Source organism: Centroberyx gerrardi, chromosome 6 (genome assembly GCF_048128805.1).
Source record: "Centroberyx gerrardi isolate f3 chromosome 6, fCenGer3.hap1.cur.20231027, whole genome shotgun sequence".
NCBI lineage: Eukaryota > Metazoa > Chordata > Actinopteri > Beryciformes > Berycidae > Centroberyx > Centroberyx gerrardi.
Genome location: NC_136002.1, coordinates 9,960,810 through 9,977,589, shown reverse-complemented (window position 1 = coordinate 9,977,589; position 16,780 = coordinate 9,960,810). Strand labels below are relative to the sequence as shown.

The 16,780-nt window shown below is 46.8% G+C and overlaps 2 protein-coding genes across 4 annotated transcripts in view; one reads left to right on the top strand and one right to left on the bottom strand.

The window, feature by feature from the left end:
- ssh2a (slingshot protein phosphatase 2a) overlaps positions 1 to 2,949 on the top strand; it is a 35,951-nt gene extending 33,002 nt beyond the window's left edge. For both annotated transcript variants that reach the window (XM_071910084.2, XM_078284221.1), the window contains one exon: positions 455 to 2,949. In XM_071910084.2, coding sequence (XP_071766185.2) covers positions 455 to 2,221 — 1,767 coding nt within the window. In that variant the 3' untranslated portion in view covers positions 2,222 to 2,949. The remainder of the gene's footprint in view (positions 1 to 454) is intronic.
- Positions 2,950 to 6,990: 4,041 nt separating this feature from the next.
- Positions 6,991 to 16,780, bottom strand: part of ankrd13b (ankyrin repeat domain 13B) — a 37,239-nt gene continuing 27,449 nt past the window's right edge. Inside the window, exons 9-15 of one of the 2 annotated variants that reach the window (XM_071910089.2) lie at positions 14,722 to 14,786; positions 13,328 to 13,464; positions 11,740 to 11,897; positions 11,269 to 11,454; positions 9,876 to 10,039; positions 8,054 to 8,130; positions 6,991 to 7,192 (exon numbers count right to left, since the gene is read on the bottom strand). In XM_071910089.2, coding sequence (XP_071766190.2) covers positions 6,991 to 7,192; positions 8,054 to 8,130; positions 9,876 to 10,039; positions 11,269 to 11,454; positions 11,740 to 11,897; positions 13,328 to 13,464; positions 14,722 to 14,786 — 989 coding nt within the window. Of the gene's footprint in view, positions 7,197 to 8,045; positions 8,131 to 9,875; positions 10,040 to 11,268; positions 11,455 to 11,739; positions 11,898 to 13,327; positions 13,465 to 14,721; positions 14,787 to 16,780 lie in introns of both variants that reach the window. The other variant, XM_071910090.1, reaches the window with a different exon arrangement.

Sequence of the window (16,780 nt, the reverse complement as noted above, 5' to 3'; positions counted from 1 at the left end):
CCAGAGTCTGTCAATGAACTATAAGGGAGCTAATGGACTGAGCCAGTTAAATAGACTGCACAACTCTTAATCATACTGACACCTGCTGGAGGATGAGAGTATAGTCACAAGAATTTAGGGTGAACACTTCTCACTCTTCTATCTCTCCTACTTTTCTCTTCTTTTCTGTCAAAAATCCTAACAAATAAATCATTTTTATAGGTTATAAAATTATATAAAATAAAAGTATCAAAACAAACATTAACAAACCATTTGCTACAATAAAGGGAATACTTGTAGTGCCCCATAGAGGCGCACTCAAGAGAACAGAGATGACACAAGACTGTATATCAGTAATGTTATCATGCATACAAATAACATTGTAGACTTCTTTCTTTCTCTCAACAATTCACTGACAACCCAAACGCTAAACTGTGTCTGCATTTGTCTCTCCCTCTCCCTCTCTGTCTCTCAGGCATCTCCACACGCTGAAGACAGTGTTGACAAAGCCAGCCCCGACAGAACCCATCAGCACCACGACAACGGCATATCGGTCCGCCATATCGTCACTGAGATTGAATCCATTTCCCACCCTGCCTCTTCCCATCCCACTCCCTCCTCCTCCTCTTCCTCCCTCCCTCCGTCCTCCCGAAGCCCTCAGCCGACCCGACTGGAACAGCCGGAGGACGGAGAGGCCGCCGAGGTCACTCATGGCTCCTTGACTCCGCCCTCGCTCCCGCAGTCCCCCTCCACGCCGCCGTGCGATTGGCCAGCGGGCTCGGTGCGCCGGGCCACCGAGCAGCTGGAGCAGAAGCTGAGGCAGGAAATGGCGGCGCCTCAGCGATCCCCGCTACACTCCCCCAGCGCTGAACACCCTCCGGTCCGAATGGCCCCGTGCTCCCCCAGCGCTGAACACCCTCCGGTCCGAACGGCCCCGTGCTCCCCTAGCGCTGAAAATCCTCCCGCTCGCTCCCCGCAGCACTCCACACAGCCAACACTTTCTTTAGGACACAGTCTCACTCAGGGAGAGAGCGTGGCTGCATGTGCTGACGCTAAGCCCAAAGACAGAGACAAGCATACAGGGTCGCACAGAGAACTCCAAAGACTCAACTCCTCAGGCATGGACACCCTCCCAGACCCTTTATACTCCCCTGACTCTAATATCAGCCAAGCCGCCGGTGCTATACCTATCATTGTGCACACATCCATGGATAGCCATACACTGACACAGACCCAGACATCATCCCTGGATACCTCACCCCAGGCCCGGTCGCAGCCCTTGAGTCACAACCAGCAGTTTAAGATCCGGCCCCAGGCCTCGTCAAACCAGGTGGCTCTGGAAGGGGTAACGGCCCAGGAGTCAGACACAGACGAGAGCCTGGATTCCAGTTCACGGAGCCGGCGGGTGGACTGCGGCCCTTGCTGTGATGCGCAGAGCAGGCTGGCTCGCGGCAGCCAGGAGCTGGAGAGGATCCAGCAGACGCTCAGAGAGCTGCAGGCCTTCCTCCACGAGGCGGGGGGCCTGGAGACCGGAGAGACGCTGGGACAACTGGAGAAAGATCACCTCAGCCAGGCTCAGGGACCGGGGCAGACTCGAAGGTCGAGAGAGGCGATGGACACGGAGCCAGGATCTTGGAAAGGAGAGGGCTTTGAACAGACCGCTGCAGGACTGGAACTGGGGCAGGGGCCCAGAGGGAGACAGGGGAAGAGTTTCCTGGAGCCGGCGGGGTGGCAGAGAGCCATGGAGCTGGAGGCTCGTATCCGCCAGGCGGGCCTCACCCCCCCTTCCCTCATGAAGAGGTCGGCCTCTTTGGCTAAACTGGACTGTCTGGAGCTGTCAGCCAATGACCTTACTGACTGGGACCTGAGGCCCCACAGCAGGACGCCGCCGCCACACCCCCAGCACCCCTCTTCCACGCCTCCATCTCACCCGGACGACGCCTGGAAGAAGCAGAGGGTGCTGGTTCAAATCCCTCACATCGAAAAGACCGTCTTGTCCCATCGCGGCAGGGATCCCGACGAGTCGTCGTCCTCGCCGCCCTCCCTCTCCTTCTCCTCCGCCCCTCATCACAGTCAGCGAGAGGAGACGGGTGAGAGGGAGGAGCCGGTCGGCAGCGGTAACGGCACGGTCGCTATGACGACGGCGCGCCAGCAGGGTAGGGGTCACTCCTCGAGGCGCTCGCGCAAAGCCTCTGCTGAGAAAAAGCAGCGGACCGTCACTGTGCTATACAATACCATGTAACCTCACTGCACCGGACTGGAACGGACACGACTGGAACTGTGCGAGTGTGTGAAAGAGACATAATGTGTATGAATGTGTACTCAACTGTGCGTGTCGGTGTTGTGCCCAGTCGCCCAGACTGTCTCAGCGTGTGTAGTCTGCCTCTGTACTGGATAGCGGGTATACTGTAGATCCTGTGTAACCTCCAATGTATGTACAGTCTTTAAGTAGGAAGCGAATGCTGAACCCGTGTATGCATGTAAACCACTGGATGCGTGCAGATGTGCCGAGCGGAATCACACGGCAAGTGTGCGTTCATGGTAGTATGGGTATGTATGTACAGTAATGAAATATGAATGTTCAAACTAAGGCTGAACCTGTGCGTATGTACCATTATGTATGTGTCCCTTTTTTTTTAGGTGCGTTTGTTTTCAGCGTGTGGCCCTCGCTGCCTGTTCAGGGTTTCTAAAACTACAACGAGGGGGGCCGTTTCTCAAAACATGCACTTTACTCTGTTTCGGTTTGTCCTTTTAGTTTAAATCTGTTTCTTAAAAGCTATTATCACCCCCGGGGAGTATTTTTTTGCACTGATCTCAATAGGAGCTAGGCTGTCTGCGTATGCGTGTTTTGTTTTCAAGTGGACAGACGTGTCCTTATTCAGATTTTTAAAACCAGGACAAAGCTGATATATTGATGTTTTTTTTATTCTGTGCTTTAACCGTAAATAAATATGGTGCGTTTGTTTTGACTGCAGTGACTTTTTGCTTATTGTTGCAGAGAATGAGGTTTTAAGTACAGGTCTACAGTCTAACTCCTTTATCTCAATGCCCACAGCAATGTGAGGGAGAGATGAGAGGATTAGGGGCCTGGTAAACTGCAGGATTATGAATTTGCCCAATTGGTACCAACCAGCCGTAGCATTGACTTTACAGCCACCTGCTGGACAGGCAGAGAACTACAGTTTTGAACATGTCAGGAGGCAACAGAGAGGCTGAAAAAGTGGGGATTTTCACCACATTATGGTGGTAAAAGATGTTTCATCCTAATTTCCAAAGTAAAAGCTGAGATCTGGTAGCAATATAGGCTCACATATTTGACAACTCGTATGTGGCCAAACGTTTCTAATGGGTGAAAATCAATCCCCTAACCTCAGGATTTTTTTTTTATTTTGATTTTTTTACTGCAAGTTTATCACAAGTGCGCAGTTTCTTTAAACCAGCCCAGTCGGCCTCCTATCAGAGTGGTTCCTATCGCTGACATTTTACCTCCCGTTTCATGTGGGTAATTAAACTGAGATGTGGGCCCCTGGTGAGACACACACACACACACACACACAGTAGAGGAGATAAGACTGACCTTGGTAACCAGGGAAGAACTTACCAGACATGACATTTAGGGACCAGACTAAAAAGGGTATGAGTGCAGGGGGAAGGAAAGACCTCAACTTCCTCTTTTCCACCACAGAGGAAGTTCATATGGTCAGTGAAGCGCGGGTAAAATTCCACTACCTCTTCTCCGTCTTTGAGTTTCTGCAGTGAGTGTGCAAAATATTAGGACCAGCTGCTCTTTCCATGACTGTCCAGGTGAATCGAGGTGAAAGCCGAGATCCCTTTGTTGATCCTCTTAAATCCACTGCAGTAGATGAAGAGGAGGAGACGGGTTAAAGGAGGACTTGAGACATCTGAGATGGGGAGGTGCAACTCAATAGTATGAAGGTGAACGTTTTGTAGTGTATTCCAAATTGAACTGTTAGAGAGGAACAGCTGTAAATTGGTGAAATAGTAGAGGAATAAACGTAGTAGAGGAGAAGAGAGGGTCGGAGTGAGTATTTCTCTCCCTGGGTGCGGCAGCTCAGATTGGCATCCTTCTTCTTTGCATACTGATGCTCTCCGCTTCTCTCTCTCTCTCTCTCTCCGACACACACACCTTGTTTTATTTCTCTGGCTCTTTACATATTCACTTCACACACGCCTGCAGTCCGGTGATTCCACAGTCCTGATGCTATTCATAATGTCGGACTGGGTCAGGGCAGTGGACAAGTTGCTGCCGCACACTGCTGATTCTTAGGAATGGTAAAAGATTTCATATTCTCCTTTTCTGCCATTGTCCTTCACACACACACACACACACGCAGAACACACTCACACATCAGCCTGGGTGCTCTGAGTGTTGTGTCAGTGGTGTTTCTTATGGGGGTTAGGGGGCTCTAAGCTGTCCTTTTCCTCCCCTCACAAGCCGAAAATAACTCCAGGCAAAAGCCCCCGTTCGGATGTGACGGGGGCGTTGGGAATCCGTGTCAGAGGGAAGATGATGGAGGTGGAAGCTGCTAAAAACAGATCAACTCTCGCTGGTACTCCCCAAGCTGTCTGTCTGACTGACTGACGACTGACTGACGCTGCAACTTTCATATCTCATGTGAGAAAATAATTGTCTTTCCTCCAGAAAACGATCTACAAACTGATAACACTCAACTAAATCTAAATCAGCCTGTCATTGAGGGATATGAAACATGTCAATGTCTTACACGAATTAAAAGGGGAGAAGAAAAACCGACACATTGCTGTTCAAAAAGATGTTTTTTATTGTTATTATTATCATTATTATTTGAATTGACTTTCCAGCATACACCAAAAAATGGCTCGCTGCCTCCTCCGCAGAAAATAAGCGATTTTGTTTTTTTAAAAAGTAAAAAAAGAACCTTTTTTTTGTTTTCTTATCAACCAGGCAAGCTTAACAATGAAGAGGAGAGGAGATAGTAGCGGTGCTCCTCAGATTGTGCTGATATTCACTGGATTGTGAAAGTTTGTTTTATACGTTTTACTTTCAAGGTACTAAAAAAACAAAAAGAAGAAAAAAAAACAAAACACAAGCAGTTGGTGATACACTGTCCCTTGTCCTTCCCCCTCCACCCCCTATGACAAGACATGTTTCTCAAAGTTTGGCTCAGGTTAGCCTCGAGGCCAGCAATATAGTGAGAGACTTAATTGTTTTAGAGCCACAGTAGGTCTAGTAGTATTTTTTTTTTCCACTCGAAGACTCTGTATCGTGGAACAAACTTGGTGCCACATGGGACGCAAGAACAGAACCAAAACATTAGCATCCAAAGCGATTCTTCTCACAGGAACATTTCCCCTCACAGTGTGGGATCAGATATTGCTGGTCTCCAGGCTAGACTCGGGTTGGACAATCGAGCCGTACAGAGGTGCAGGCCATGCTGAAATATTGTACACGTACCATGACTACACACAAATACACAGTCATCCGCTCATGTAAGGTGAGAAGACACAAATACACTGAAAGTCTCACATCTCTCTCAATAACATCTCTATTCCACGTACCGGCGGCATGTCCCTTTTTTGTCAGTGCTGCACAAAAGCCTGCGACAAACCCATTCACAGTCACATATAGTGCATCAAGTGTTCATCCAGGCTTTGTACTGCAGCCATTCACCTAAACCGCATCCCCATGGTATCTGTGCTCCACATGTAAAACCCCTCTCAGTCTGACATCAGGCTGAAACTAGAACTGGCCTGAGTATACTTTGTGCTCAAACTCTTCACTACACATTGTCTAGATCCATTAACAGTCATATATGTGATCCAACTTACAAGCTAAGTACAGTACATCTGGATTTTGTGCAAATCAAAAAGAAACGTAGCAATCTTGTTTTTTTTATTTTTCCATTAAAAAAATGAGGAAGTCAGATGGTTTGTCGACATTCAGACTCCAACGTGACCAACCTCTACGAAGAGGCTCTCTTCCACATCACTGGTCCTGGCTTGTCGCTGTTACTGAGCACTTTCACACAAGCGGTTTTTCTTTTTTTCTTTTTTTTTCTCTCATCGCAGTAAAGACTAAACACCGCGATGCAGTGGTAAAAGGACTCAGTGTGCAGTGTGTTAGTGCTGGAACAGACAGTTGACCTAACGCACTACAGTTTCAGGACAGAAAGTGATCTGTTGACCCCTGTACAGAGAGCTGGTTTTGAAACACACACGCGCACGCACACACACACACACACACACACGGACGGGTACATGCACACACACACCCACACACACACACACACAGAAGGGTACATGCACGCACACACACACACACAGACAGAAACCATACATCCTAGCACCGCTCACGTGGCCGCGGTCGGTCAGTCAAAAAGGAGGCATTCCACTAAAAGATTGTTAGTTGTATTGGATGGGGTGTTGGTTGTAAACTGGCACTGGTCAAGAAGTACCGCGTGGCACCAGAGAGAGGTCTGACAGAGCAGCAGACAGAGGAGAACCACATCCACTTATGGCTTCATGGGAAGAGTCTGGTCTTAGGCCGTGGGAGAGAAAGGGGAGGAGGCTCGGCTTTACATTCTGCCAGCAGGAGACTAAACCTGTGCATTTATCCCCTCATCTCACTCACTTTTCTATCATATGAAAAGGCGGACACACCCACTGCCAAAAGGTCGACGCCCAGAAACGTCCCAAACATTCAGAAATAAGAAAATCCAGGCAGCAGGCAGGCTCTCTGCAGACACACACACTGTCACACACTACCAATGGGCCATAAGTCATGATTGCGTAGGATCATTTTTGGATTTTATGCTATTTCAAAGGGGGAAAATCCTGCTCAGTGTGCCTTTAAAACGAGCCGCTGGAACCTCGGTGTGTTTTAAAGTCGCCTTTTTTAGCCGTACGAGCCAAGCCTTGCTCCCCTCACCGCCCCGTCTCCCACACGGCCTTCGCCCAGACCCCTCCCCTCTCGCCCCACCCCCCGCCCCGCCCCGCCGGGCCAGTCGGCTCTCACTTCTCCATGAGCGACAGCTGGATGATCCGCTGCAGCTCCTCCTCCTCCTGCCGCCTCCGGAGCTCCGCCTCCTCCTGCTCCCGGGCCGAGATCTCCATGGCGATGCGCAGCTGCTCGTCGTAGCTGCAGGGGGTCGGCTGCTTCTTGGTGGGCGTGGAGCAGAGGCTGGAGGGGGGGCGGGGCTTGTGCTGGGGCGTCCTGGACGGAGGGGCGGAGAGGGAGGTGGAGAGAGGGAGGAGGGAGAAAGACGAGGGAAAGTTACGCAGTTTTACATAGCGCTCTGTTGCCTGACCTTTGACCTCCCTGTCGAAAAGAGAATTTCCCTATGGCATCAATTAAGTATTAATTATGCATGAACGTACCTAATTTCCATTTTTGTGAGAAAGTAGGGAAATTAAAAAAATAAAATCACTATAGAAGCATCAATCCAGCATGAGGATATATTTTGCCTTTTTACCATTTCTCCGCCATTCATATGAAGCGCCTGACATGGCGACTTGGGATGTGCATACATTACTTCCTTGCCATTAAAATTATGCAAATGACAAGAAAAGAGAGAAAGCAGGTCTGTCTGTGTATCTGTCCACTCATCCACAGATAATGGAGAGAGAGAGAGAAAGAAAACACAAGGCTAAAGATGACAGTGTGGATGAACAGGCTAAAGTCAACAGCAGCATTGTGGACTGTGAAAGCAGGAAGCTTTCTGGTCCTCCAGCCTGTCTACACACACACACACACACACACACACACATGTGCAGCAGATAGGAGATGAGAGGAGAATAGCAGGATGGATAAGAGAATAGGATAGGAGAGGACAGGACAGGAATACAGGATATGAGTCAAGCATGGAAAGAAAGAATCGCAGGATGGAAGAAACACAATGGAAGAGTGCAAGACACCAGCGGCCGACAATAGACTCTACAACAGGGAGGAATGGCAGGATATCATGCCTTTGTCCTCGGGAAGACAGTGAGGGAGGAAGGGGGGAGGAAGGGGAGAGAAAAGGGATGAAAAATGACTGAAGGACTGAAGGAGAAGATAGAAAGAAAAAGCGCTGACCTCTCTAGACGACTGGGGTCACAGGAGAGCGAGTGCGTTCCCGGCTTGCTATTGGTCAGCGCCTCCCAGATGGTCACCTAGACCGCAAAGAGGAAGTCGCATAGGAAGTAAAAAAAAAAAAAAAAAGCGGATAGACAGAGAGATGGTGGGTCATGTAGAACAAGAACATCCTCCCTAAAGGCTTTTTCCCGTTAATGTACAATGAAGCAGCTCTGCCTCACACACAACAGCCAGACAGCTGACTGACTTTGTTATGAATTATGAAGTGACTGCATGTAAAGTGGACTGATCCCAGCCGTGGCTCTGTAATACAAACACACTTATTCCTCACTGAGGCCCAATATTAAAACTACTGCTGATGCTACTATTAATACTGAGAGCAGGTACACTCTAAAAAGAGGTACAACACTGCATGTAAATGTACAGTGTAAATGTACATCTGTTACAACTTTCTGCTGAAAAACGTATACATTTATACCTTTTCTGCTAAAAGCATATGCATATTGACACCTTTTCTGCTTAATAAATAAAGTAGACTGAGTTTGGTATGGTGGTACATCAGCTCAGGACAGGAGGCCGTTTCCTATGGATTCTACACACAACGATCAGCTGTAACCTTGCCTCCGTCTCCTCTATATTCTCCTCCTGTATGCAAGGTAGGTAAAGCTCTGGAGTTGTTCTCTGACCCCTCTCTCTCTCTCTCTCTCCCTCTCTCTCTCTCTCTCTCTCTCTCTCTCTCAGCCTATTTATATTTCTTCCCCTGTCCCTCTGGAAGAAAGCCAAGGACTATCAGGACCAGGATCTCTTGGTCTCAAAGCAGCACCTACAGTATATCCTGAGGCAGCGTTCACCTCGATGGGACTGGGCCTCTGCAATTCACAGGCAATTTATTCTACTTATTGATTTTACTTAGTTATTGATTGTTTTTATTTTAAAACTGGTTACTTTTTGCACTTCTATAGGTCTACTGACTGGCCTTGTTTGACTTTGTGTGTTTATTGCTTTAATTTGCATTGGGTATTGCATAGGGGAAAACTGTATGTATATCTGCACCTGAAGTCCTGTCTTGTGCCTATCCTGAGCACACTGAGGCAAATTTACAGCAACTTTGGTTGATATAGGAATACATTTTTGAATATTGAATCATAGTACTCACTAATGTGAGTGCAAGGCTACATTTATGCTTAGGTAGTAAGGATGGGACGATATGCTTATTTCACGATACGATTCGATACAAGATATATACAACCACGATGCGATATAATAAATAAAGGTTCAATGACGACAAAGTATGACTGTGCAGAATTATCTTTATTTCTGAGCCACAAATGGTTCTAGCGATGGCACTGGCTTTCTACAATGTAAACAACAATTTAAAAATGTCATTACAAAGAGTAAATAATGTGAAATTGGGATGGGACAGCCATCTCAATTGTGATTACTACAGCAGAATAAATTGTAGCTAATATCGCGATTCATTTTTCTGCCCCACGATACGTATTGTCACATGTTTGTATCGCGATACATTGATGTATCGTCCCACCCCTAATAGATAGTAAGTAAAACACCTTTCTAAACTGTGGTTAGAAAGTGCTTCACAATGGGATACTAGAAATATAAGAACACATGAAACAGTAGAATAGTAACAGTGTAATAGTAGCATGGAGAACACATAGCAGAAGAAATAAAGCATCAAACACAGTCAAAGGTGAAGGAACAAAAATGGGTCTTAGGTCATTGTCTTTAAAGATGTGACGTGATTTACGATAATCTGACAGATGCCTGCCAAAAAACCTGCCATTTTTTTGTTCTGAGATCGTACCTGGTCGTATTCGGAGCCGGCCTCCAGCAGACTCTGCTGTATGGCGAACTGCAGCAGGTCCTCCTCCTCCTCCCTCATGCTGTCTCTCTGTTTGCCGCCCAGCATGCTGTACCCCGGCGGGGGCTCGAACACACACGGGGGGATCTCTCCGGCTCGACACGACACTGCAGCACACACGGGCAAGGCAAAGGGCAGGAGACCAGAAGACATTTCATCTAATTGTAGGGGAGACTACATTGAATTAGAGGTAAAGGAGTAGGAAAGGGAAGAGAAAAAAGAGTCATTTCTGAGTGATGGGTGGAGAAATTGGTCGGGACGCAGAGACATTTTTGGGGGAGGCAGAGATGAGCCGTAGAGTTAAATGAGAAAAAAGAAAATCAGCGCTTTCCCTGTGCACCTAAACTTTTATTTTGTAATGGAATCACGATGCAATCCCCCCCATAGGAATACTATATGGTTGCAAAAATATCTTCACTTCTCTAGTAGGTATACTTTCATAGGACTATAACTCAAGGTGGAGCATCTCTGCTAGATGCTATCTAGGATTTCCAGAGAGGTTCCTCGGAGCAGTCGAACAATAAATGATCTCTCTCCACCACGGCTGCAGATTTAACGCAGCTGTCGGCTTCTGATCAGGTGATATGATGAAAGTTAACTCTTAATCTCACACACAGCACAAAGAACATAACCTTACATCTAGCATCGTCTATAAATGTGGCTCCTAACTCCATCGTGCAGCTGTAAATTAGTGAATTGGGGGATAGCGGGAGGCGGTTTGATGGTAGAGTAAACGTCATGTTGTAAAGGTTTTAAAAAAAATGGTTTTATGATTTATGATACAAATGTTGTAGAAATATATAATGATGTGAAATGAATTCAGAGAATGGAAAGCAAAAATGTAATTGTTGTGGTTGAAATCAATTGATCATGATAAACATAAGGATTTTTTTTCCGATATTGATATATATCACGATAATCAAATTAACGTGGTTCATCCCATTGAACCGAATGGTAATGTTAGGTGTGATGTCAAAACAAATATGTAATTTTCAAATAATATTCCTACCAAATTTGCTTGTTATCATCAATTTAGACTCATATCTCAATATCATCACGAAATGATTCCAATGAAAGACGATAAACGATAATATTGAAATATCGCCGAGCCCTAAATAGTTGGCAGGATATTTTAATAGTCTTCCTAGTTCATAATCTAAAGAAAGCTCTTTTAAAGATGGAAACAAATGAGCTGTGATGTCATCAACAGAAGGAGCCATAACACCCTACTGACAACGAATGAGGAAGATGAGATTCTCCCGTTACAGTATCAGCAGCACTGAACGAACACAAAGCACTGTGGTGTGTGTGTGTGTGTGTGTGTGTGTGTTCTCACTGGTAGAGCTGGAGCTGGAGACGCTGGAGGAGTCACTGCCCGGGGAGGGGGTGTCTGTCCTGGGGGTGTCCCTCTGTCCGTCCCCCTCCCCTGCTTCCCCGTCGCCCCGGGACCCCGTCCCCTCCTCACAGCCGTTCAGGTTGCTGAAGGTGATCCTGGCGTTCAGGATGTGGTAGATAGGGATTTCTGCAGGGAGCGGAGAGAAAGAAGAGGAAAAGACTCAAATTCTGACTCAAATTACCATCTCAGTTCATATCCATTCCTTCATATATCCATTCTTCTATTTTTAGTGATCAGCTGGAAAATCTTCTGCCTTCTTGCCTCCCTTTCTCTCTCTTTCCTTTCTTCTTTCCATCCATCCCTCCATCCCTATCTCTCCCCACCTTATTACCTCCTTCCCACCCTTCCTCCCTCCTTCCATCTATCATCATCCATCCATCCATCCATCCACCTCACTCCCTCCTCCCTCACCTATCTTGATGGGGAAGCCGGGCGGCAGGCGCAGAGTGATGAAGTCACGCAGCTTAGCGAATAGGGCGTTGGAGATCGCCATGAGGTCAATGATGGGCGCCACTTGATCTGCCAGGGACAGAGGGTGGGACTCGCACAGCCACAGCTTCGCTTTGAACCTGGAAAAACACACACACACACACGCACACACAAAATGTGAAACGGGCCGATAAGCCGGCCAGTAATGTCTAACAAGGGAACAGTTTGTTGGTGAATATAACCAAACACAACGGTGAGCTTGAATTCCACGCAGCTTCGGAGTATAATTACAGCAATTTATGTCCTCATTCCAGCGATTAGTTGCTTGGCCAGGAACACACAAAGGCATCGATTACATCTGCTAACAACAACTGTCCGCAAGCTGCTGAGTCGTGTTTCAATTGAGGCCAATCGATGCCTATGTTTTAACTTGTCCGATAATCACCGCTGGAGTGAAAGGCCGCTCTGCAGCCTCAGAGACGTCATCTCCATGAAGTCCTGTCACTTGTTATTAACTACCGAAGAGCAATGTGAGCGACTATTGAAAATGATAGGCAGGTCAATAGTCAATTAGAAGAGTGAGTGCTGTGACACAACAAGCAGTGATATAACATCGCTTTGGTTGTACTCGGTCTTATTTTAACACCCCAGGCAGTTTTTAAGTCCCTCTTCGATCTTCTCATATTTTCACACAACTCCTCCTTTCTTCACAATCTCTTTGAAGAGACACTGCAGGGTTCCTTGATTGTTTTTTTTTTTGTTTCATTTGGGGAAAGAGACAAGTACAGATGATGTATCATGAGTCATCGAGCAAGAGCTCTGTGATAGAGTGCAGAGACTGACTGTCTGTCTGCCTGTCTGTCTGTGTGTGTGTGTGTGTGTGTGTATGTGTGTTTTTTTTTTTTATCTCCTGCTGGTATGTGTCTGCCTTTCACCTCAGGATCTTGGTGGTCAGCTGAAACGGATGGCTGATTTCACTCTCTGTGTGTTTGCGAGTGTGTGTGTGTGTGTGTGTGCGCCTGCCAGTCTACTCTGTGTCCATCAGTTTGTCAGCTCTGGCACTTGGCGGTGAGATCACAGCGTGGCTGCCTGCCTGTCCATCTGTCTCTCTGCCTGCCTGCCTGCCTGTCTGTCTCTCTGTCTGTCTCTCTGTCTGTCTGTCTGCCTGCCTGCCTGCCTGTCTGTCTCTCTGTCTGTCTCTCTGTCTGTCTGTCTGCCTGCCTGCCTGCCTGTCTGTCTCTCTGTCTGTCTCTCTGTCTGTCTGTCTGTCTGTCTGTCTGCCTGTCTGTCTCTCTGTCTGTCTCTCTGTCTGCCTGTCTGTCTCTCTGTCTGTCTCTCTGTCTGTCTGTCTCTCTGCCTGCCTGCCTGTCTGTCTCTCTGTCTGTCTCTCTGTCTGCCTGTCTGCCTGCCTGTCTGTCTGTCTGTCTGTCTCTCTGTCTGTCTGTCTGTCTGTCTCTCTGTCTGTCTGTCTGTCTGTCTGTCTGTCTGTCTGTCTGTCTGTCTGTCTGTCTGTCTGTCTGTCTGTCTGCCTGCCTGCCTGTCTGTCTGTGTCAGTGTGTGTCTCTGTCACCTCTGGGTCTTGGTGGTGAGCTGGCAGGGGTGGCCGATGTCCCTGTGAGCCGCCGACAGGCCGGGGTTGAAGTACTCCTCGGCGGTCAGCGCTGCAGGGTTGGTCACCGCGGGACACGACATCTGGGTCACCAGGGCCTGGAGAGAGAGGGATGAGAGAGAGAAGACAGAAACAGAGGAAGACAGAACATGAGTAGGCGAGATATTAAGACCGCCTGCTCTTTCATAATAAAATAAATCACATCCACTTAAACATGAGGTTTAAGTGGATGTGACTAGGCTATACTGACATAGCTGCATGCTATTTTTACTGCCCCATAGCGCAAAATGACCATCATATATCTGCTGGGGTTCAATAGAGTTGTTGATCAATACAAATGGCTCAACGATTACTTTGCCAGGTGCTCAGATTTCTGCCTTTCAAAACTCACTTTCTGGTCTGTACAAAAACTCTGCACCCAATGGAGTTTCAAGGCACTCCCAATTCCTCCTCCACCCCACACCTACACACATTTTTAACTGGTAAACAATGGAAGATGGTGCTATGAGCAAGTGCCCCGCATTCCAAGAGAGCTACAAGGCTAAAAAGCCTCATTCTCAAGACAAAAAAAGAAATGACAGTCGTGTTATTATTACAGTATTTTGCATGGTGACATATTACCTCTTCACTAGACGTTTATGTTGGATCTCAGCTTAGCCATTGATTGTGAACTGTTAGTCAAATGTGACTTAAATGTTTTTGTCAGTTACAGGCCACCGTTACTGGAGGGTGCGGCGGCTGTGTCAGAGACTTGAGTAGGAGGAGAAAAGTTCTCCATGTTGCTGCAATTCCTTCCAGTTGCTGATAGAGGTCAATAAATCATAGAAAAATCAAACCAGGACAACATAACAGCTCTACAGTTGTGCAAAATATTGCATCAGATCGCATCAAATCTGCCTACCTTGTTACAGAGCTTGGCGAGACCGGAGAAGAGTGAGTAAAATAGTCTGTGTTTAAATATATTATTTAGACACGGATTGGGCAGCTCAGCATTAGGACAGCGAGGGTACACAGAGGTGAAAAGGAGAGGAGAGGCGACGGTGAGGGGAACAAGTGAAAGGAAAGAAAACGTGTGAGAGGGAGAGAGAGGAGGACGAGGAGGGGGGTATGAGTCATAGATGGCTCCCCAGCAGAAGCCAATTAAAAAAGGTAATCAATATTTGAGAGCAGATCGGAGCTTCTGAGTGAATGTCTTACTCTGCAGGCATGCAAGCAACCAGGATTCATGCATGCAACATCCCTCTAATGATGATGATGATGATAATGATGACGATGGTGATTATGATTGATTATAATGATGTCCAGGCAATCATAATGTCAGCAGCAGAACCCATACATGTAGATAATAGACTCACCCCGTTGTTGGGTCCCATGTGCTGCTCGGCGATCCCTAGGAAGTTCTGCAGCGGTGTCTTCCCACCTGGCCAGAGACACACAGCAGTTAAATACACAAATGTATGAACTCAAACTGTCCCATTAGTTTGAGTCGTTGCCCTCTGGGTGCCGCTTTAGAGTGCCGGAACTCCAGAGAGAGAGAGCCATGGACTCATTTATCTGCACTGCAATTAGAATGCTTCATTTCAGCATGAAATGATGTAGCGTCTTATTCCTGTGCTCAAGACGAGCGACCTTTTACTGCATCCTGTCCTCGTCTGGTCTGATCAGCTGGTATTGATCTATATGGGTATATGTTGAGGCGCTTTGTTATGTGTTTTGCTGTAATTTTATGCTATTTGTTTTTAATATCTTTATTTTGGTACTATTTTTTATTATGTGTTTTTATTTTATGATGTGTTCCTACTACAAATTTCCCTTACAGGACAAAAAGAAAATATTGACTTGAACTGAATGATCAATTCCCTGTGTTCACACACTGTTTTGTGTGCACAAATAAATCAAACTGAACGCTTACAAGCAGTGACAAGTGACGGTTGCTGAAAAATGGCTGTGTATTTGTACTGTGACGTTAAGTGAAAGCAAAGCAAGCAAAAGCAAATGGCCGGGCCATTTATTTTCATCAGGTGAAAAGATGCACATTTCAAAACGTTTCATCCCAGGCGGTATCACTGTCTGCTGGTACGCTTGTTCAGTACTCTGCCGGACTCTCGCCGTCCTCTCTCTACAGCTGCAGCAGCCATATTGTCTTCCACACTGCCTGAGAGCACAGAGTAACACTGAATAGAGATGTATAATTTACTGTGCTGTACATGCACTGTCCCTTCGCAATGAAAGTGTTGTGTTATCCCTGACCCACGTGTCCCAAGTTGTCAATACGTCTCTGCCGATTAAAGTCATTCTGATTAAAAGTTTGAAGTATGATGTAGGAGGAGATTTCTATTGCGGAACACACTGATACAAACTCAGTGAAACACTACTGAGATGGGAACATGTTAAAAAGACCTGCAACTACGTGACAATAACTCACACTCTATAAAGGAAAAGGGCTTCGAGGGACCTTTGGGGGCTCTTCGGATTGCAGCGATAAAGAAACCCCAGAAGGTTCCTTGAATAAACCCTCCACTAAAAATATTCATGAACCCTGATGGCATTTCCACAAATGTGCAACCCCTAGTTTTTAGAGTGTATGGAATTATCAACAGCTGTTGCTCATTTAGATACGAGGGAGATGTGAGCAGGGAAGAACACATGACCGGCCTGTTAGCGTGTGGCTTGGACTCTCAGACCAGACCAGTGCTGTGATTGTCCTCATTAGCCAGAGTCTCAACGGACACTAATGTCAAAGCAATGGAAATGTCTATCAATTAGCTTTAGTGTTAGCGGTGTTGTGGTAGCTGAGGATAATATCCACATTTTGACATTTGGCCAACTGATGGGTTAGGGTTAGCCGCTTGACCCAAGAGACTGTATCTTTCTTTATACAGCACTTTTCAAAACAGTCAAAAAAGCTGCTTTACAGTAAGAACGCAATGATGAAAGTTAGTCCAAGGGCAGGACAAACGGAGGTTAGTCATTCGAGAGTCGGCGTAGCGTTTCCAAGAATACTTTCCCTCATGCATATTAGCAGAGTGCAGATGGGGATCGTGACCTGGGAGAGCGGAGCTCTCAGAGGAGCATGTGATGGTTGATCCTGGCTGACAGCGGCGGTCCGGGGAGGGGGAAGCCTGCTAATCCAGTTTGATTTATGATCTGAACCAGAAAACGAGACGGGGCTACTGAGCGAACATTAAGGGCCGTTAGCCAGAGCCTCTGGGTGATCTCATAGAGCTCCACTAAAAAGGGATTATTCATCTGTGACTGATTTTCCGGAAATGTCTTTCCAATTAGACTGCCTTTTTTCTCCGGTGGGTTACGATGGAACAAAGGTGATTTGGAGAAATTCAAGTATGGAAATGAAGCCATTGGTCTTCCAGAAGTGACGAGATGTCATTTAATGCTGCGGTGCGGTACTGAAGC